This window comes from Bombus terrestris, chromosome 18, assembly GCF_910591885.1.
Source record: "Bombus terrestris chromosome 18, iyBomTerr1.2, whole genome shotgun sequence".
Classification (NCBI taxonomy): Eukaryota; Metazoa; Arthropoda; class Insecta; order Hymenoptera; family Apidae; genus Bombus; species Bombus terrestris.
In genome coordinates, this window is record NC_063286.1 from 3,310,212 (window position 1) to 3,333,873 (window position 23,662).

The 23,662-nt window shown below is 40.7% G+C and overlaps 1 protein-coding gene and 1 long non-coding RNA gene across 3 annotated transcripts; one reads left to right on the top strand and one right to left on the bottom strand.

Annotated features, from left to right (window-relative positions):
* The first annotated feature begins 1,470 nt into the window (after window positions 1-1,470).
* Window positions 1,471-14,450, top strand: LOC100642982 (homeotic protein deformed). Its single transcript, XM_003402148.4, has 2 exons — window positions 1,471-3,512; window positions 11,341-14,450. Exons 1-2 carry the CDS (start codon window positions 2,570-2,572, stop codon window positions 12,027-12,029), a joined length of 1,632 nt encoding a protein of 543 aa, XP_003402196.1. The 5' UTR covers window positions 1,471-2,569; the 3' UTR covers window positions 12,030-14,450.
* LOC105666682 lies at window positions 13,977-19,865 on the bottom strand. Of its 2 annotated transcripts, XR_001099502.3 has the most exons (3): window positions 17,216-19,444; window positions 15,629-16,924; window positions 13,977-15,537 (listed from the first exon to the last, which is right to left on the bottom strand). It is a non-coding gene; the product is annotated as an uncharacterized LOC105666682 (long non-coding RNA). The 2 variants fall into 2 exon arrangements; XR_007227481.1 differs by lacking the exon at window positions 13,977-15,537 and having other exon boundaries at window positions 15,561-16,924; window positions 17,216-19,865.
* Window positions 19,866-23,662: the final 3,797 nt, after the last annotated feature.

Below are 23,662 nucleotides of genomic sequence, written 5' to 3' on the forward strand. Positions count from 1 at the left end.
TGGCCGTAAGAGAAATAGAAAAATAACTGTGGCGTGGTATCTTGCTTAACGAAAAAGCCTCGACTCGAGGAAGCGCAAAACCGGGGAAAAAACAGGTGACGCGCTCTCAGGGCTCGTTCAATTGCCACCCCCTCGTGTCCCGCTATTCTTCTATTCTATTCTCCTTTATTATCGCCCCTTTAATGGCACGCGATATTCTTCTTATTCCTCGAGTATTTTTCATGGCTTCTTGTGGCACGGTTGTGTTGCTTGAAATGGGTAACTGATTTCTGAAATTTCACTACTATTTTTCCAACCTTTCAAAAATTTATTCTATTTAATTTACGTTTATTTTATTTTATTAAATATAGCTTCTTTTATGAAATTACTTTCGCTGGAAATTCCACTGTCGGGTTTCTATATTCAGCATCGGTCAGTCTCGACTAGCAAAAGTAAAATGCTAAACGGTAAAACGGCCGACCGAGAGAAGCCTCGCCATAGTACATTGTCGTAGCACGGCAAAACAGAGTGAGTGTGCTCTTTGTGTAATGACTCGGCGCTTTATATGCTTTGCTCCACGCAGCTGATCGCGGGTAGACGTACTTGACCGAGTGCAGTGAGACACTTGTAGAGCACTAATATAAACACGCGGTGAAAGAACGCCGCAGCCATTACTTTCAATTTGGTCCGCGTCGAAACGTCTTACGTAACGCGTGATTCCGTGTACACAGCGGCCGACCAGACGTTCTGATAATCACGCTGACCGATAGACGATCGGCCGTGAATACTCGCACCATTGATAAGCTGGTTTCAACGAAAAATATTATCAGTCTAATGGGCCAATGGACCAACAAAATGAATATTTGCATTTGCGAGATTTGGATATTTCGCCAGCGATTCAGATTCCTACGATATTTTCCACTCACTCGTTGCATATCGTTAAATGGCCTATTCCACAGTATCTTCGCACATCGTTCCATTCATTCGCAATTACACTGCGGATCTGTCTAGAAATTTATGGTTTCAGCAGCGGAAATACGATAACGGTTTCTAAATAGAGATTTGTTTCGCTACTTAAATATAATAACGACAATTATTTTACCTCAGACACGTTGTATATTTTAATTATATGCATTCTGTAAATATCTGCAGGTTTAATGAATACACAGCGTTGCTCGAACGACCTAACGCATCTATTACTAAGAGGAACCTCCAAATACGATAAAAGCCGCGTCACCCTAGCGACATCTGCCAATTAGCATGGTGATATCATTTAACCCTCGATGTCACGATCTCAATAACGTTAGACAGCATCGGCGCGGTTTTCGTCGAGCATTGACCATGCTGGCGTAAGATGGATTTCAGAAGGATGGAGGCGGGTTAAGGAGATCCGTAGGAGTGACTATACCGTTCTACGTACCCTGGAGTATGGCCCCATAAGGGCACAGGATCCACGCTTTCCGTGGCAGGGGTTGGTCTCGTGCTTCCACGGAGTGGGGTTAGCTGGCGGCAGAGTAAGAGGAACGACGAGGAGAGGGGGTGTCCCGGCTCTCGGCAACGGCTCGAAGCCAGCCGGTCTCGTTGGACCTGGAGGGAGTTGGGAACAGAGTTGCCGGAGTTGCCAGACGAGTTTCTGCCGAGGCAGGACGAGCTCACTTTCATGGCTCTCTGACAGCTTGGCCGGCGGTCGATGGTGTCTATGTTCCTCGGATCGAGTCGCTTGAAAAGATCAGTGTGAAGTGAATGGGATCGATCGGAGTTTGAGAAGGTGTCATATGGTGGTCGGATATTTCAGCGAAATTGAAGATTTAACGAGCGATTGCTAGAACTTTTCCGATGCATCGTGGACATTGATCGAAAGTTAGAAAGATTATCGTCGATAAAATAGTGTAAAGTGTGTATGGTTAGGAAAAAGATTGTAAAGAATTCTAACGTCATAGAGAACGAGTGCGTAGAAGAGCTCTGGTGACCGTCGCTCGCGAAGGAGGCACGAAGAAAGAAGTTGGTGCACCTGCCGCAGTGGTTCTCGTGGCGCCACTCACGTGTTGCATGCGTGCCGTGCTATCCATCATGGTCGCAAGCTTGGAGCAGCTCTGATTGGTCGGTGCCGCGGTCACGTGGTATGGTAATTGGGCTTCGGTGGGCGGGAAGGAGCGAACGAGGCCGCGGAGCTTCGTGGAAGATCGCAAAAGTGGCGGAAGGAGAGGAGAGGATAAGCAGCTGTCCACCGGGAGTCTGCTACTCTCCGTGGTCTTGCTCTTTTCGCTCGTTTTCTCTCCCCCTGTCTTTCTCCCTTTTCCGTCTTCTGCGTCTAGACGCGGTACCCTTTCCCCTCCGGTGGAAAAAGTCACCCTGCTCGCGGCGGCAGAGAGGGATGTCGGCCACGGGCCACAGTGCAGTGCGGTGTATACGCTTCCAACAATGAATATCATCAACATGGAACCGTGCGATTCTATGAATTAAACCCGCAACGTCGACGGAGGGTGGGACTAACTGAAAAGCTATCGTGATTACCGTCGATCGTTGTTTGGCGTGTGACGAGAGTCGAATCGTGGAATCGGGCGTCGCGGGACGAAGAATTCACGCAAACATGAGTTCATTTCTGATGAATCCATCCACCGGCGGTGGATATCATCATCACCAACACCAACAGGCAGCTAGCAGCCATCATTTGGCCGCCACTTCCGTGATGGTGGATCCAAAGTTTCCTCCTAGCGAGGAATACAGTCAGAGCAACTACATCCCGTCCACTGGAGCGGATTTCTTTCCGGCTAGCGGGGGTGGTCACCACTTGAATCATCCGCAGTCTCATCAGCTACAATATGGTTATCATCAACATCATCATCAAGCGGCGTCCACTCCTTATGGAGCGTCGTCCGCGGTGCAGCTGAACGGCGGCTATGCCGGCTATGGTAGCTACTATGGGCCGCATCATCCTCATCATCAAGTGCACGCCGTTCATCACGCGAGCCTGCATCCTCATCATCACGCGGTGGGCGCCTTGGCGATGCCGCCGGAGGCTCAACAACCGCCGCTCACGTGCCCATCGTCGATGCAGAACCAGCAACAGCCACAACAACAGCAACCACCTGTGTCCGCATCGACTGTTCTCGGCTCCACTCCACTATCACCGGGTATTATGCAGAATCATGTGCAGCCGCCGGATAGTCTTCAACATCATCAACAGCCCAGTCAACAGCAGACACCGCACGAAAGTAACGCGTGCAGTCCGGCGAGTTCTAGTCAGCTGCATCGTGACAATTCGCCGGATCTTCAGCAGCAATCGGCTACCGGTCAACAGTCTCAACATATACAAAACTCGCAGCAACAGCAACCGACGCAACAGCAGCAACAGAACCAACAGCAGTCGCAGCAACAGCATCACGTGGACGAGGGATCCGATCAGGACGACATGGAAGATGATCAAATGATGGACGGGTCGCCGGGCATGCTGGAGGATGAGGAAGAGGAAGAGGAGAACGGGGACCGTGTGATTTATCCGTGGATGAAGAAGATTCACGTTGCCGGTGTCGGTGAGTTAGAACTTTCAACGCCCCTTTTTATTCCTACAACCCAATGACGATGAAGATTGCGCAATTGTAGCATGGTAGCTTAATTTAGACAGGTCTCACCACGAAATACGCTATTTCCAGTTATTTTGCGATTAAAGGTACAGGCTTGAATTGAATTTTAATTGATAGTTTGGAAATTATACGTTAGAAAATGGCACGGTCTTTGTCCGACGGAACATGATGACTCTATAATCGCAGGTTTTACTACTTCAAAAACGTAGTATTCGTCCATGTTCCATCGTCATTTAACCTACTCTGATATTCCATATATTCTGCCGTATTATGTTACATATTTCATTATATTATTCAGCTTTAAACCAGTGTCTTTGTCTTACTACGGCGTGTTCTCAGTTTCATCGCGTTTTCTGACAATCCGATTCATTGCACGTGTTCGCTTTTTTGCCGTTATTAGCTCATTATTAAACGTCTGACGATAAAAACATAATCGCCATGTGTTTACCACACGCCACTAAGCGCATGACGAGAGTTCGGAAGCGATGTTGCAGGATTTACCTGTGAAACTAATACGCAGAGGCCGCAAGGTGACGCGTTACCGACCAGTCGGAAGACTGATGGGCTGCAATTTATCGTTCCACCTTCCGATCACCTGTGCGAGATTTTAGAAGCCTATCCATTTACCACCTATTCGGTTACGCTTAGTGCCGCTATTCTTCATCTCGTATTACACGTCAACTTGAGAAATAGCGAACTTTAAGGACGACCCTAAACAGAAACATTAGAAAAACAGACAAATCGACGGAAGGTTTATCTTATTGTTAGAAATAGGTTTCAAGCGTAGACGCATGTTATACGATGTCGATCATTTTTTTTCTTTTTTTTCTATTTTGTTTACCTGCTTGTAGCTGGTTGGCGTTACGAACAGGTAGACTTCCCACTAAGAAGCTTCTAATAAAAATGCATAAAAATTACACGGAAATTGTTATATTTCTTGCACGCGTGAATGTGGTCTGTCACGTTTTTTAAGAAGATCGATATCGAATACAAAATGTCGAGGAATTACACGATAACATAGTACACAAGCTTGGAATACTATTCATTGGAAACGCGGCATTAGGAATGGTATGAGTAGTACGTGTAACGACCGTTCCCGTCTGCGGCAGGCATTTCGCAGAAGGATTATGAATCTACAAAGGGAATTTTTGCAACGTAATATGCCAGAGAATTGGGCTGCCTTTGCAGCCTCAAATTTCTATTCCGTTTTGACCGGGGAAAGTGCTGTTCATTCCAGCTTGCAACTATTTCGCTTTTCAGGCCGTTCTACACGGATACTATCGAACCGGAATATCATAATTCATATTTCCAGGTAACAAAAAATATCATCGATGAAAGAAGCACGGCGCACCGTATGCGAAACAAGTTTTTAACGCGTCGTTCCACCGTAACAAAGCTTTTCTTTCTACCTTTTTTTCTCATTGTATTGTAAGCTCTGTTGGAATCGAGGTACGGCTAGATGAAAGCTCGATAGTTAAAAAGCGATTCGTAAAGTAACTTTGAAAATTATTTGAAAATTATTCACATATATCTGGATGGTTTTGGAAAATTTTATTTTGATTTTATTCTTCTAAGATACGGTGATTCTCTGATTTTGATTTTACGATTTTCAAAAATGATTAGAATATTCTTCTATATAGTTTTATATAGAAATTGTTTACCAAAACATACGTAGAAGAATGTAGTATAATTGTAATTCGTCGTGGAGAACAATCTTACGAGTCATATTCTTCATTTTCTTGCAAGAAGAGAAAGTTAGTTTTATCAAATGCCAGTATCAGCATATCATCTGTGACATTCTGTGTTATAACTAGACTGAGAATATTTATGTAATTTTGTATTGTTATAAAGTTTAAAGAAGTTTAGATAGAGAGATTTGCTTTATAGTTTATAAATTACAACAAGCACTTTGCTTCCAATAGCTGATATCTTTTTGCACATTGCTGTACATTTAAATTACCCACAATGCACAGAAAGTTAGTTCTAACAACTACCAGTATAAGCATATCATTTATGACATTCTGTGTTATAACTAAACTGAGAATATTTATGCAATTTTGTATTGTAATAAAGTTTAAAGAAGTTTAAATTGAGATCTGTTTCATGGTTTACAAATTACAAGACTTTGCTTCCAATAGCTGGTATCTTTTTGTACATTTCTGTACATTTAAATTACCCACAAATGCACAGAAAGTTAGTTCTAGCAACTACCAGTATCAACATATCATCTATGACATTCTGTGTTATAACTAAACTGAGAATATTTATGTAATTTTGTATTGTAATAAAGTTTAAAGAAGTTTAAATTGAGATCTGTTTCATGGTTTACAAATTACAAGACTTTGCTTCCAATAGCTGGTATCTTTTTGTACATTTCTGTACATTTAAATTACCCACAAATGCACAGAAAGTTAGTTCTAGCAACTACCAGTATCAACATATCATCTATGACATTCTGTGTTATAACTAAACTGAGAATATTTATGTAATTTTGTATTGTAATAAAGTTTAAAGAAGTTTAAATTGAGATCTGTTTCATGGTTTACAAATTACAAGACTTTGCTTCCAATAGCTGGTATCTTTTTGTACATTTCTGTACATTTAAATTACCCACAAATGCACAGAAAGTTGGTTCTACCAACTACCAGTATCAACATATCATCTATGACATTCTGTGTTATAACTAGACTGAGAATATTTATGTAATTTTGTATTGTTATAAAGTTTAAAGAATTTTAAATTGAGATCTGTTCCATGGTTTACAAATTACAAGAATAGCTGATATCTTTTTGCACATTGCTGTACATTTAAATTACCCACAAATGCACAGAAAGTTAGTTCTATCAACTACCAGTATCAACATATCATCTATGACATTCTGTGTTATAACTAGACTGAGAATATTTATGTAATTTTGTATTGTAATAAAGTTTAAAGAAGTTTAAATTGAGATCTGTTTCATGGTTTACAAATTACAAGAATAGCTGATATCTTTTTGCACATTGCTGTACATTTAAATTACCCATAAATGCACAGAAAGTTGGTTCTACCAACTACCAGTATCAACATATCATCTATGACATTCTGTGTTATAACTAAACTGAGAATATTTATGTAATTTTGTATTGTAATAAAGTTTAAAGAAGTTTAAATTGAGATCTGTTTCATGGTTTACAAATTACAACAATAGCTGGTATCTTTTTGCACATTGCTGTATATTTAAATTACCCACAAATGCACAGAAAATTATATGTTGCAGATGTACATATTTCAAAAGTGACACAACTGAAACAAATTCTTCAACTATTATTAGAAGTTTACAAAAATATCATTTGATACCAAACGCTTAGTTGACAGCAGAATAAACTGCAACAAACAATAATCAAATATTGTTTCAATAATGTTCCATGCTTTGTCCTTGAAATCCTCCTTTGGTGATCTTCACGTTTTTCCAACAAAGGACTGAGTTATTTTGATTTGTGACACTTTTCAGATATGTTCCATCCATGAGAAAATAACATATTGCAAATATTTATGTAATTTTATACCCTTATAACAAATTAGAAGCTTCAAAAGGTTTAAATAGAGATTTATTTTACAATTTACAAATTACAACAAGTACTCTACTTCCAATAGTTGATATCTTTTTGTACATTGTTGTACCTTTAAATTACCCACAAACCCACAAAAATTAGTCTAGTTATAACTTATAGTTATTTAATTAGAATTCCTCCTTTTGTCTCACCAACATGTTGCAGATGTACATATTTCAAAAGTGACACGACTGAAATAAATTCTTCAGGAAAAGCGAAAAACTATGATTAGAAGCTTACAAAAATATCATTTGATACCAAACACTTAGTTGACAGCAGAATAAACTGCAACAAACAATAGTCAAATATTATTTCAATAATGTTCCATGCTTAGTCCTTGAAATCCTCCTTTGCTGATCTTCACGTTCTTCCAACAAAGGTCCGAGTTATTTTGATTTGTGACACTTTCCAGATACACTTTTGAAATACGATATGTTCGACCCTGAGAAAAGAATCGCAAGCTCCAAATGCATCCCCGCGGAGCGTCGTCATTTTTATCCGCAGGAGTATCATTTTCGCGCATAACACGGTGCTCGCTTTCACGTTCAGTGCCAGTAAAGTCTGGTATGCGTGTCCGACGGCCTGTCGGAGACTGCAATCTCTCTCCCCCTTTGGATGTTCGAAGCTCAGCGACCGGACGTTGCTGTTAGGAGGGGCTTCTCGAGACCGTCGGTCAGCTTCGGAATGGAATGTGTCTGCACAGATTCTAAACTGAACTCGCTGCCATGCTTCCTCTATCGTGCTCCTACGGACCACCAAGGAACGCTTCTAGCGTGCCACGCGAGGATTGACGTCGCTTGTGATACGACCAACGAATCGATGCACCAATCTCTTCTCATGTGTCACCTTCGTCGCGACCTGAACCGATGCTAGTGACGAGCCACGATGGTCACTTCTGATATCGAGTCTCGGTTACAACTCTTTAGAAGAAAACCATAGAACCACGATAGAGGCTTATGATAAGGCGAGAAATAAATGGGGTGTAAAGTGGACGAAGGAATTGTACTGTTGAATTTTGTTTGTACCAACTGGTCGCAGGACAAGCAGTTTATACGCAGAACTCCATTTATTTTGGTTCATCTAAGGATATACAATTTTAATATCAGGATTTAGTGATTGCCTTCATTATCTGTGATTTTTCACCTGTGCAATAGGTTGATGCTCAAAACAATTTAAACAATTGGGTTCAATGGACAGTTGGTTGCATCAGGTTGCATCAATAAATGGAATTCTTCTACTTAAATTGCAGTTCATATAACATTGGAGCTTCTTCAATCTCTTCATTATTTATGATTATTCGTTTATGTAATAGAATTTTATATTTATGTGAATAGAATCAAAAGTTATTTCATTTGGTGCTAATTATCATTTTTTGAAGTTTTGCTGTAGAAGCTTCAAATGTAATGAAAAGTAATGAAAAGAAGAAAGAGTGATGCAAGGGGTTGGAAGGGTGAGATAAAAGTGTACTACAGTCGGGTCATCCAAATTTAATATGGGGGTTTGTGAAGAGCACAAAACGATTAGAGGATCGTTGTTTGTCACTTTGATTTTTACACCCACTTCTTATGACTGTGCATTTTTTCTCAACGACTACCTTAAAGTCAATCTTCATCGCGGTATCAGACGAATAACATGTCAATTTATCAAGCACATGAGACTTTTTCGCTTCTGTTCATTCAATTGTGTAACGTCGCTCAGATGATGGCATCTGAAATAACGCGAAGATAAGAGGTTCGATATTATTTGGATACTGTATGATCTTATTTGTAAATTAGGAATATTTACGATCATATAATATTTGTGATTGTATCGGGGCTATGAGAATGATCAAATAACTTCAGACATGCGTTTCTTCAAAATTCTTTCTTCTGAACAACTTGCTTTCAATTTTACAATATACGTACAATTTTCATATTATTTCACAACCAAAAGGACCAATTGGAATTTACCAGATTTATATTAGGGTATCAAAGCAAATTATTATTCTTTTGACTAACTTCAGACTTGTTCTTCATCAAAATGCTTTCTTCTGAACAATTTACTTTCAATTTTACAATATATGTACAATTTTCATATTATTTCACAAGCACTTGACTAACTTCAGACTAGTTCTTCTTCAAAATGCTTTCTTCTGAACAACTTGCTTTCAATTTTACAATGTACATACAATTTTTATATTATTTCACAACCAAAAGGACCAATTGGAATTTACCAAATTTATGTTGGAGTATCAAAGCAAATCATTATTCTTTTGACTAACTTCAGACTAGTTCTTCTTCAAAATGCTTTCTTCTAAACAACTTACTTTCAATTTTACAATGTACATACAATTTTCATATTATTTCACAGCTAAAAGACCCCATCTGAATTTACCAAATTTATGTTGGAGTATCAAAGCAAATCATCATTCTTTTGACTAACTTCAGACTTGTTCTTCATCAAAATGCTTTCTTCTGAACAACTTACTTTCAATTTTACAATATATGTACAATTTTCATATTATTTCACAACCAAAAGGACCAATTGGAATTTACCAAATTTATGTTCGCATTCTTTTGACATTTTGCCTAACAACTTTGATAATCCTACTGGAACCTATTTCAGCTATTTGGCGCTCGAGCAACACGGCCTTGAAATATCGGTCAGCCGATTGGAAAATTGTAGAGTCAGTTGTTTCAGCGTTTCACTGGAGAACGATGGTGTCGGTGCACGTGTCACGCTTCTTTATCCATTGCGATCGGTGATCGCGCGTTCCATGAAGTCGAGCGTGTGCCACTAGACGGTGACACGTCGCCTCGAGACTATCGCCAATAGTACAAGTCTTAAAATAATGATGCTTGTCACTGGTCGAAGCCTGTACTCGTTCGAAAGCTGCAACAAATTTAACATTCAGATAGTACGACTTGAAATTGCTCACATGAATGCACGTTATTAATTGTCTGCTGTGTTTTTACTTCCCATTTGTTATCACGATTCACTGTCGATTCTTTTTTGTTTTTATCCATTAAATAAACCTTTATTACGCACGAAAATCTTGAACAGTATCTCGCGATTGTTAATTTTAGATCGTCTAGTCAGAGACTCGTTCTTTATTCAAGTTTCTTTAAACAGAATTATATTTATACTTTAAATGTAATAGGCGGAAAAGCGTGTTATAATGAAGAATCGCCAGGAGTGAGAGAGAATGTACGATAAAAATCCGATTGTATTAAAGAATCCATTCATCGAGTTATTTCTTAAGTCGTTTCTATACGTGTCGCGGATAAATAAGAAAAATCGATTGCCGCATATTAACTAGAAAAATCACACGATAACATCGGCGTGTAATTGCTTGAATAATCGCTTGGCTATTCGTGGCGTGCTATTTTCTAATGACAGATAAGGTCGAAACGATCACTTGCCAAAGCTCTGTAATCGTACAGAAAAAGCTAATCATATTTATTCATGAACAAATATAATTTCTCTTATTAAATAGGTTTGGCAGTTTGCTTTTTAATCGATTCACGCAGATTCAAGTTTTACTTTATTTTATTTCACCACCATGTACAGCCATCTGAACACACCGGATACACTTAGATAAATAACACGTGGTCGACATCTAAGACAAAGCAGCGTCGTTAAAAGTCTTACCAACTTAACTTGTAGGCGATCATACCAACTTAACGTTTCTCAACAATTTCAAGAATATATTATTTCTATATATATTCTCGGTCTCCTTAAAAATAACCATATTTAACCATACGATCTTAATAAATTCGACCAGATTCTGGTTCCTAGAAGCCAATCAACTAACCTCACTTTATTATTTATAATTCCTCGTTATATTCTCGGTTTCCTTAAAAACAACCATTTTTAACCACACGATCTTAATAAATTCGACTAGATTCTGGTCCATAGAAGCCAGTCAACTAACCTCACTCTATTATTTCTAACTCCTCGTTATATTCTCGGTTTCCTTAAAAACAACCATTTTTAACCACACGATCTTAATAAATTCGACCAGATTCTGGTCCCTAGAAGCCAGTCAACTAACCTCACTCGATTATTTCTAATTCCTCGTTATATTCTCGGTTTCCTTAAAAACAACCATATTTAACCACACGATCTTAATAAATTCGACCAGATTCTGGTCCCTAGAAGCCAGTCAACTAACTCCACTCGATGTCTCTGTTTGGTTCTTGCAGCGAACGGCTCGTACCAGCCAGGGATGGAGCCGAAGCGACAGAGGACCGCGTACACGAGGCACCAGATCCTCGAGCTGGAGAAGGAATTCCATTACAATAGGTACCTGACGAGACGGCGACGGATCGAGATCGCTCATACCCTGGTGTTGTCCGAGCGGCAGATTAAGATCTGGTTCCAGAACCGGCGCATGAAGTGGAAGAAAGATAACAAGCTGCCGAACACGAAGAACGTGCGCAGGAAGAACGCGAACGGTCAGACAGCGCCGCCGTCGGCGAAACCGGCTAAGACGCCGGCCACCAGATCGAAATTGGCAACCGGGAACAACAATAGTCAAAGGAAGAACAACAACAATTCCCCGTCGAGTGGAATCGACGCTAGTTTGGACTCGGGCGTTGGTTTGACGGACATGGCAGAAGTGCACGCGGTGAACGCCGCTCTTCCGCATACGAACGTGGTTCATCCGAGTTTCCAAGGTCACCCGCATCCTCTGGCCCATCTTCAAGCACAGCTGAGTCATCATCATGTGAGTGGCATGATGGAGGGCCCGACGGGAGGACCGTTGGGACACATCGGCTCCGGAAGTATTAGTCCTCTTGCCCCGGCGACCAGTCCGTCTGGACTGTCGCAGGTCTCCGCGCCCATTCCGCCACCGGCGGTCAAGTCCGATTACGGGCTAACGGCGCTGTAACATCCGTCCGGGGAACCGGACTGTTCAAGTCGACTGCCGGGCTTTGTTGGTACTGCTGGTCAGGGGTTCGTTGCTGTTTGGTCGTAAAAGCATTCGTCTTCAATTCGTTGGCTATTTATCGAGTGAGCTGGAGTTTCACGAAACCGTCGAAGAGATTGGACGAATGGAAAACGAGGTGGACAAATTGTTTCAACGATTGAAGGACATAGTCGGCTACTACTGAACGCATCAGGGCAGACACTTACAGAGGAAGAGCTGCGTCATCCTTTGATCCTTGCTCCAACGAATCATTGTTTGATGGATGATCTGTCCGGCAAGAAAGAGATTTGAGTAGCCGGAAGCGCGGATCCTCCATTACAACCAGCAGCAGTTCTCCAGGACGAATTCTGGTATAATTTGGCGTTGGCCTAGAAAGGAACATCAGTTACTGGAACGTGGTCTAGAAGCCAGGGTGATTCGCGCAAATCGCTCGTCTATTGTGTCTCAGTCGAAACAGTGACCTGAATACACAAAGGATGGGACTGAAGTTTCCTGCGGTCTTTCTCCTTCCCAACACGGCTGAGTCATCATCATCTGGATGATACGGCGGACGATCGAGCGGCTGGTCTGGTAAAACAAATGGGCGCTCACGATGTCGGTTACTAATTTTCTTCACTCTCGGTGCTCTCTGACCGTTCGGGTTCACAGCGTCTGTCAGAGGATCGTCGAGGTAACAGGGACGCTAAACAACGTCTCTAGCGCTAGGTCTTTGCAAGTGAGAAGTACTCGAAGACTGAGTGACGATGTCGAGGACGTTTGTCAAGTGTCACTAGGTGTAGAAAACAGGGTGCAGGATTTACAAGCTCTGGTCAGGAACTGATAGACACGGGACAGTTTATAAAAGAGTGTGGAAAGATGTGAGTTATCGTCTGAAACTTTGTGAAAGAACGTCAGGCCGACAACTGGCGAGTGTTCGTGTGTAGCGTTGAGAAACTGCACTCGATACGTCAAAGTTTCTTCTTTCTAACGATCCAATTCTCCGCGTTTCAAGAACTTCCGCCTTCTTCCCTTGCGTTACTTCTATCGGGTTCTTGTAACATTGGAAATTCCGTGAAAATTCATTGAAAATATTTTACGGCACACTATCGGGCTTTTCAAAAGTCGAAGCTTTGAATCCAATCTTCCACTATGACTCCTCCTTTTGTCGAGAACTGTGTTTCGATAGATAACCGGCCCTCGATCCAAAGGTAAAAAGGGAGATGGGAGAAAGGAATCGATTCGTTCCACGACGCGTGAAACTGTACATACACCTGGTTAACGTACGCCATGTATATAGTCGTGTAAAGAAATTCTTATTGCTATGTGATTAAAGTGCATCGTATTTCGTATGTCATTACGTAAGTGTGCGGTCTTAGTGTCTTAAGTATTCGATATGGAACTGTGACGGAACGTTTCAGTCACGAAAATACATTTATGTTCAGCAAGCGTCGAATCGTTGAACATTGTTTCATCGTGTAGAAGAGGAATTCGTTTCGAAGGAAATGTACAGTGACGCCTGCGTTTCGATATGAACATATTTATGGAAAAATAAATGAGAAGAGGTTAATAAAGTAGCGATGAAAATAACTGAGAATATTTGTCTATAAATATCATGCGGATTTAGCAGCGTTTTCTTTCACTTTAGCAAGATCACTAGAATCCCACTTCACCACATCCCATTTCCATTCTTTTTCAAATTTCCTGTTCATTTGTTCAATGGTTGTTGAATTTGCCAGAGTTGCTTGCTTATGGAACCGGAGTTCGTTGTCCGTGGCAAAGTGGAAACTTCCTGTACTCGTCAGACAGGCCGTAGCGAGATCGTCGGACCGAACGAGGCTCTGGCCAAATCTCCTGAAATTCACTTGAAGCTCGCGTCACGTGCATGTTGTAAATAGCGCTGCGAGATATCGTCTATTTTTATCGAGAAAGTATACCGACGACCAATAACAAGGATTTAGATTACAAAAGGATGTAGCAAGTGGCGCCAAACGAATCGATGTATTGCGAGAGCGAGAGAAAGAGAGCGAGCGAGAGAGAGAGAGAATAGCAATGAAACGTTGATTTAAATGCACAGAGTCGCTGTGACGATATACCAAAACGATGTTTATCTGATTAAATATAAGAATATAGAGATATTAAGAAACATTAAACACGTTCTATTCGGAATGGACGAGGATGAAAGGCGGTCATAGTGTAATTAGCCAGTTCTAAGCAAGTGCACGAGTTTACAAGAACGTTCTATTAAGTGTGACATTATATTCCTTGACATTCTACCGATAATGTATATAGCCTGTACGATAAGAATCGGCACACTTCGATGATTATGTTTATATTGATCGTAGTGATCGATTAAGATACAATCGTGAAGTAAATTGAATCAATAAATAAATGTTTCGTAATTTACAATAACGTAGTGTTTCCTAAAAAAAAAAAAGAAAAAACAGAGAAGAAAAAATCGACATCCTTGCACGTAAACTTGCATCGAAAGAATTTCGTATTCTTTTTTTCTTTTTATTTTCTTAAGAATTCAGTGATTCTATTAATGTCAACTCGTTATCGTATCGCACATAACCTAACTGGTTTTTAACCAACTATTATCATCGGTTTCGTTGCTTCTACGCACTTAAGTTGCGCACATTTGCCCCCCCCCCTCCCCTCTGCTCTCCTATTCGTCGTTATCGCCAACGTGAAAAATGAACATTTCGGTTATTATAGATTTATTATGTGGCGCATTCTTATCGGTTTTTCGCGCGATACATCATTTGAAGCAGGAAACAAACGATAGCCAGCCGAGTCGAGGTAAACTTGTTAGTTGACGGCGTTGACAGTATCTCATCCATATTACGTATGCAAAGTTGCGTGCATATATTTACCGGTTTCATGGAGAGGCCCGCATAATAAATCATTTCCCTTCGAAAAAGGAATACACCGATCGGTGGAAAACGCGCGAGAAAAATAACGAGATAATGCCACGTATGAATCATCCTGATAAAACCGACGAACGCCTTTGATAGCGAACCCTCGGACGACTTAATGCCGCCAAAAAGTTCAATTGTTCGTTATCTTCTGCACAAACGGAACGTCAATTTGTTACGAGGCAATCGTTTCACGCTGTGTACCCCAATTTACCATCAACCACGGGAAATGGCTCTTCCAGCGCTATAGGGGTTCGTTGGAACTCTACATCAGTCAATTTGAGATTCCACGAGTTTATTAAATAAGGCATAACGATGACTGGCACATTTTTAGAAATATTTGACGAACACTTCAGTGAAAGCAATAACAGCAAGGAAAAATGGCCAAGTGGTGACGACTGCTCTTCCCAAATTATCTAATTTCCAACGTTATCGCGAAGAAACTTAGTCGTTTTTTAAGTAACGATCCTTGTTAAATAAATTCTTTAATTTCCAACGTTCGCACAAAGGAAGAACATTGAAATACGTCCAAACAGCAGTGGTTGCCATTCCTTGGTCATTCAATTTCCTACGTCCTAAAAAAAAATTAACAAACAACTAAGTGCCAATGACTATCCTTCCTAATTTATCTAATTTCATACAAATAATTCTTCAACTCTATTCTACCATTTTAAATATCAAATTCTGTCACCAAATTTGGTGCCAGTTCTCCATAGCGGAGATATCGATTTCTTATGTGGGGACATTCGACATATACATAACGCAGTATTATGCTGGCAGCACAGTTTACAAGCATCGAGGGGACATTCTGTTGGGTAGCCTGGGCGCGAAAGGGGTTCTCCAACGGGTGCCGTTTCTCCTATATGCGTACGCGCCCATGCGTGCAACATCGTGGCTGTTGCGCATGCGCGAACACGTGCGTGGTTGCCGCAGCATGGACTGGGGATATGCCGCAGCAGCCTCGAAAAGAAGGGTGGCACCCGGAAAGCGAATGAGGGGCCGCCTGCACGACCCTGCCTCCGCCCATGCAACCAGCAGCCCAGCCAACAGCCGAGATAACCTGCTACCACCCAGGATCGAAAGTCAGACATGGCTCGTTGCTGCTTTCGTTTCATGTTTTCTGGAATAATCGCATCGCCTGTCCGCGATGAGATGTTATACGCCACGTTGTCATTGCGAATGACCCGATGCTCCGGAATTTTTTACCATTTGGGCGAAAGTAGGCGTTCCTTAGGCAAATGGTATTTACGGTATATTTCTTTCCTGTTTTCAACTATGCTGCGTTCGTTTCATTATTTTCGAGTATTTTATGAACGTTAAGAAACATGTCAGCAATATGAGAAAGCTCTCATTGTGTTAAACTCTTCTCAGAACTGAAATTCAGAAAATGTTTGATAATTCTGAATATATTGTTCTGCAGTCTTCAATGGTCGATAGAAATATTGCATAATGAAATTAGGAACGGTGGAGGATTTCGTGTTCCTGAAAATTGTTTGTTGCAATGTTTCAGTCCACATCCTAAAACAATACGTGTCATTATTGCATCGATCTGTAAAACATCTTCAATCCAACTAAGATTAATTCGAACACGGTGTACGATAGATCCATAACGAATTTCGGACTAGATTCCCTAGTTTTGGAGTAAAAAGCAAAGGGAATCAGCAAGCGACACGGTTACCAGCAAGGTTCTCGAGGAGGAAGGAAGCACACAAGAGCAGCTAATTGCAAGATCTATACACTGATCCGCTATCCACCGAGCGACCTACGTTCTCTTCCGGTCTTGAATACCCTTACAAGCCACTCTCGGATATAGATTGTGTTGGGCGTGAATTAAGGTAAATAGGCTGACCGGTTGATTGTCCTGAACTGGGTCTTTAACGGACTATCTCCCTCAAATTACTTGGCAATTATTTGTCCTTACATCGAAGAGGCTGCATATATTGTCCACATTGGGTCATCTACCTATTGGAAAAGTCAAACAAATTTTTCTTTAGTCAAAATACAGGCATATGCAACAGTGTTAAGATACGAGAAATATAAGAATGCAGTTAGAGATAATATTAGGCACAGCAGATAGATGAGAGTACAGTAATTTGGTTTGAGTATACTTAGTTTAAAATGAAGTGCAATGTTCTGTAGTGTTTTATAAATATTATAAGAAACGCGAGAGAAATAACAGGTTTATAATAAAAAAGATAGGAGCAGTAAATCGGTAGATTAAGAAATGGAAAATCTTGGAAGAACAACAGATACCTTGTTCCTATGTGACATTAAAAATCAAGGGACGATCTTCGTTGCAATTTCCTTCTACTCATCCAATGTGTCCCTGGTCTCTTTGGGGGTGGGAACAGACAGCGACACTGTACGAACGCGAAATACCTTCCGGGCCGGTTATCAGATCCTCCTTACGATTCGTGACCCTATTTTCAGGCGGCGTTATGCCACCTACACGCCACGTTCCACATTCGTTGCGCCAAGACAAATGATCCGTATGCGTCGGTCATTTCGCCTCGCATCCGCCTGGCAATCGCGCGATCTACAAGCTGTACGATGTACGGTGTACAGTGGGTGGTCAGTGAATCGCTCGTTTGGCAAAGTACGGGGACAAACAACGTGAAATTCGCGCCTTGTCCCGCCCCCCACCACCCCCGCAGCTAAGATTTAACGGGTTTCTGACCACACACTTCGGTTGCGCAACATTGCTGCGATCAACCTAACAAATGATTCGCTGGGAACCATCAACGTTGCACTATTTAAGTCGATTGCAACTTTGGGTTCACGAGAAAATGCATTTTCTTGGACTCGTCCAAGCGTCGATCGACTTTTCTTATCGCAAGCTGACGCCATTGGAAAATGCTACTTTTTGAAGATTGCAGCGCGACGATCGAATAACTTAAAATCCTCGGTTTAATGTAAAATTGAAAATTTGAAAGAACGACAGCAATTTACGTCGAAATTTCGAGCCTACGAAAAGAAACGTTTAATTATGCGTCGAAATGTGAAGTTCAAAGCTCTCAGTTGAATTTCTGAAAAATATTTGACGAATGAATCGGAGAAGTTGGAATAATACTCCGTTGGAGTATTGGACAAGACTTCCTGGAGTTTTTGAGTAGATTGGAAGATTTATGATGAGACGTAACAAGGTTGCAGTTGAAGGTAGTGCGGTTGCAGCCAGCACTTCCTGTTGAGATAAGTGGACAGCTGAGGACTCGGGAAAGTGATTGCAGTTTCTGAAGCAAACGTTGTCTGACTTCGAAATTGCACGCCTACTGCATTCACCAAAACCGTACTTTACTGTCATTTTTCCAACTTCCTATAAACTTTTACTTTATCTCGCTTTCTATTTAGATAAGTTTATCCACATGGGACACGTGACGTTCATGTTGAGAATTGTGGATCTTGATAGCCGAAATAATGGTATAGGAACGCTAAATTTACACTTGGAATTAATATTAGAATAATTATACAGTTATTTGATGGACGATTTCAAAGATATTCATCGATACATACTTGCACGTGTCTCAGCACTTTCTTCCATATTCGACTGTTAGCCGACTGTACTGTTCACATTCGTTTATTTTCGAGACGCCACGCACACACATATTTCCACACACTGATATTTACATACAAGTATCTCCTACGCATGTAACCTAGTCCAGGACATAAAATTATACATATCTCAATATTATTATTTTATCGAATTAGGTATGATCCCTAAGGCTTAATAAGTAATCATTCATTCGACATAATGTGTTTGAAACATAAATATTGAAATAGAAATTAATATAATTTTCATTTTCTGTGTTGTAAGGTTTCTGTTTCCTTGCATTGTGACACAATGTCTTCTGTTTGTAATATCAACTTTTAGAGAATGTTGAAACAATTTCATTCTGTATCCTTGCATTTTACGATATTTTTACCTGTATTACGTTATATTCACTGTTTCAATTGTATTAGATTGTCCGGAAAGTTTCTCTTTCCTTTCATAAGGTGATAATAAATGGACAACAATTTTTGTTTTATATTTGTTGAGAATTTTGGATCTTAATAGTCGAAATAATGCTATAGGAATACTAAATTTACACTTAGAATTTATATTATAATAGTTATATATTTATTTGATAAACGATTTCAAAGATATTCATCGATACACACTTGCACGCGTCTCATCACTTATTTCCATATCCGACTGTTAACCGACTGTACTGTTTACATTCATTTGTTTTCGAGATGCACACATATACTTCCACATACTGATATTCACATGCAAGTATTACTACTACGCAGTTAACCTAGTCCAGCACATGCAATTATACATATCTCAATAGTGGTACAATGTCTTCTGTTTGTAATATCAACTTTTAGAGAATGTTGAGACAAAGGTTGGTATAAATTTCATTCTGTGTCTTGCATTTTACGATATTTTCACTTGTACTATATTATATTCGCTGTTTCAATTGTATTAGGTTGTCCGGAAAATTTCTTTCCTTTCATAAGATGATAATAGATGAACAACAATTTTTGTTTTATATTTCTTTAAAATTTTGGATCTTGATAGCCGAAATAATGCTATAGGAATACTAAATTTACACTTGGAATTAATATTAGAATAATTATATAGTTATTCCATGGACGATTTCTAAGATATTCATCGATACACACTTGCAAGTGTCTCAGTACTTTCTTCCATATCCGACTGTTAACCGACTATACTGTTTACATTCATCTGTTTTCGAGACGCCATGCACACACATACTTCCACACACTGATACTCACATGCAAATATCTCTACTACGCATCTAACCTAGTCCAGCACATAAAATTATACATATTTCAATAGTTCAATATGGCTACTGGATAATTCATGGCTAGACTTGGTGTTCAGCAACGCGGCGGTCGGTCGAATTTGAAAACAGCAAAAATGACGGGGATTCGAGCGATCCCCATTATGTGTAATTGGAGGGGATTAACGAGTCACGACTCCATTTATCAGGGCTCGTAATTACAAAGCATCCCGCTTCTCTCTCTCTTTCGTGCCACCCCTTCTCGCCGTGGCGCGTTCATCGCGTCACTTTACGCTCGCTCCACCGACTGACTGACATCCCCCAGAGGCAGTTTCGCATCTCAAATACACATTAGGCTGTAACTAAAGATAACAGGAGCCCCGTGTCGTCGACGGGGGAGCCGGGTGAAATTAGATTCGAAACCCGCAGACACCGCGGACACCTCGTCACCCTGTATTCGATCACCGCTGAGATGCTAATCGTAACTCCGGGAGACCTGAATCATTTTGCCGGAGAAACGATGGAAATATGCTTTGAAAATTGGCGGGAGTTGAAAGCGATGAACGATCATGCGAATTGCTTGAAACCGTTCTTGTTATGTACGAACAATTATCTTCGACTTTGAAGAATAGATATCTGTACATAAAGGAGTAACCAGAACTATTGATTTTGAAAATACACAATGAACAAGTAGACTATTAATCGAGGTGAATTAAATAACATTGAATAGAACATTGAACAAGATTTTTATTAAATTTTTAGAAGGATGACAATATGGTGAAAAGAGAACAGAATGAAGAAAAATGAACGCTGCTGTAGAAGGCTACATTTTGAACCTTAAATTTGATTTACTTATTTTTGATTCACTTAGTTTCGTATATCACACTTGGCGTGTTTATTTATATAAAATTCACGAAATTGTTACAATGTCATCAAGATAAGAATGTCTGGAATATTTAATAACGCATAAGCTATATTCAATAAGTTGGTTGCATTGAAAGACAAAATCAGTTACAATACTGGGACAATGTTTTTTTCTTTAGCAGGGCAGTTAAACGAGTCCGGTGTTACTGCACAGTAGCAATCGTGGACACGCGCGGTTGATGCAGCGACCCAGCCAGAAAGTTAACACGGGCGGTCGCGTCGATCCTCGGAATTAATTAAAACCATCGAAACGAGGGGGACGTGTATTTTTATCTGGCTCGGTCTTGGTGACACATCTATCTCGAAGCTGCCGTATCACGTAAAAAAGACGAGTTCTGCTACCGCCTGCTACTGCTACCGTAGCTTTATCTTCGCTGCCAATCCCAATGCGTCCATTTATAAGTTTCCTTATAAGTATCGACTCGCGTCGTCTGCTCGCGATCAAATCTAGCTTCTGGATTGACAACTGACTCGAACAAATCGTCGCTGATTGTTGTTAAAATGTTTCTTGTGTTGTGATTGCTCGCGATACTGGTTTTATGGAAGGATGAACCACGGTTCCATTAATCTGTAGCTGTTCGTAGTATCTTTCAAAGAATATCAATATCAGACTGTGAACAATAACGTTGAGCAACGAGTAGCAACAAGAACTGGAAATAAATCTCTAAATATACCTTCTTGCTTTACTAAGATTCGAGCGAAATGAGCCACCTCATCCCCATCAGCCTTCGTTTCTTTCTCTACAGATCATTATCTCGACGAAACAGTTTTCTCTTCGCTTTCACGACGTTTCCAAGCTATCCGCTGCTCTGTCCTCTATACTATCCTTCGCCAAAAAGAGCCAACAACGACTGCAAGTCAACTTGACGAAACAACTTGCGAACGAGTCGCCGCGGCAACATCAGCCACCGCGAACCGCGCTATTACCAGGACTCGTCGACGGTACCTGTCGCTAGACGCTGCCCCTGCGTGGATCAGCGGCCCGAGAAAAAGAATCAGAGCGACAGAGAGGCGACTACGTGTCCGTCGGCCAACAGATAGAGACGAAACGAGCAGCCTGGGCGGCGCAAAGACTTCGACTCGCAAGCCGCACGTTCATTAATCTTGATCGGATCAGTCGAGATAGCGGCGAGCTGTTTCGGAAACCCTCCCCCACCAGGCGTTCTCATCAAGTCCCCTAGTACCATCGTTTCAACCTCCTCTTCCTCCACCTCCACCTCCACCACCGCCTCCTTCTTCATCTTCTTCTTCTTTCTCTTCTGGCTCGTATCCTCCATCCGCGTCTCGCAGCTCCTTTTTCTTTCTCCAACTCTTTCCTGGACCCTCCTCTGCACACCAAGGGTTCAGGGGCGCAAGAAAACCCCCAGGACGGATCGGTACCGCAGTGCCGACGACGGCCAGCCGTTTTAATTCCGGCTGAATCGACTGCCAATCCCCTTCCCTCGACCTCGTTCGCCCTCTCCCCTCCCTAGCCTGCATCGAGCCTTTATAATTCATTAAATTCTTTTTTCTCTCGTTGCACAACCTATTCGACGTGAACTCGGTGATCTTCTCTCTGTTCCTATGGTTGCATGCGCGGTGCTGTTGAGAGGAGAAGCTACGCTCGGGGTGACACTCCAGGTGTTGCGTGTTTACTGTACTTTGCTTGTGCAGGAATTTTCGCCGATCATTGATCAACATGAACTCGTGATCTCATTATTTGTTGGAAATAACAATGTTTGATGAGAAACAGGATGGATTGTTTAGTCGTTCTTAGGTGTAGGTTCTGTCAAGATTGAAACTTTTGTGAATGTTACTCTACAGACGTATTAACACTTTGACTGCCACGTGAGTCATATATGACCCACGGTTTCTCCTGTGACGCCACGGTTGTCATTGGTGACCGGAGCGCTTCAGCTTCTTATAATTGTAATAATTGAATGAAAATTCACAGTTAGGGCATTTTCAATATAACCGATAAATAGAAGACACTTTGAAATAAAAAGTGCCCCATTGAACAATTAAACATTTTTATTAGAACATCAATAAAAAGAAAATGAGGACAAATCTTGCATCTAACGGTGCACCGTGTTTGCATCCACATCTTTGACAAGTAATCTACGAATATTATTATAAACACACCTTAGAAAATAAAATAAGTAAATACCGCTTTAAAATCATATAATTGAGGTTAGAAATGAGAACATACCTTACTCTTACATATAATGAGCAAATACTGTTTACTAATATCTTCTACACGTTCAACAATATATTCTGCACGTTTTGCTTGCGACGAAACAACGAATGCGAATGGTTTGTTGAAATAAACCAAGCCTTGTTATAATATGTGGCTATCAACTGTTAGCAAGGCGCCACGGTGGTCACCAGTGACCACCAATAGGATAAACGGTCCATTGGGGGAGAACGTTGTCTTACATCATCAATTTATTATTATTTTGCCGTTGTATGCTTTGAATAATAAAAACACTCCCATGGCATCCTCAGCGAAACGTGTGATTTCAAAGTGTTCAATTATTTCTATTGCTACTGTAGATTTTGAAAAGCTACATACGACGTCATTGTATACATATACATATATATGGACACGCAAAACTGAATGGCCTTGAAATTATCTTCAAGCTATTCTCACAGATACTTTGTAGGTTAGTTAGGCGCTGAATTTAAGCAAGACCCGGTATATGAACACGTGAACAAGACAGGCATAATATTGTCTAAAATTAGAGCTACCGATAATTACTAAAGCAATACTTTTGTCCTTTCGTATCCGCTTTCCTGAAATCCTTTTCGTAAACCTTGAAAGCACGTTGCCTCGTACAAAATCCAAATACAGTTGGCAGGCGATTTTCACATTCGACTTTGGCGTGGCAGTTAAAGTGTTAACCCTTTCGATATTAATTCGTAATTTTTTAGGTTATTAATTAACCAAATGATAAAAAACCACCTGAGAAAATGTGTTTCTATCATTAAATTTTCTCTGTCACAAAATAATTTT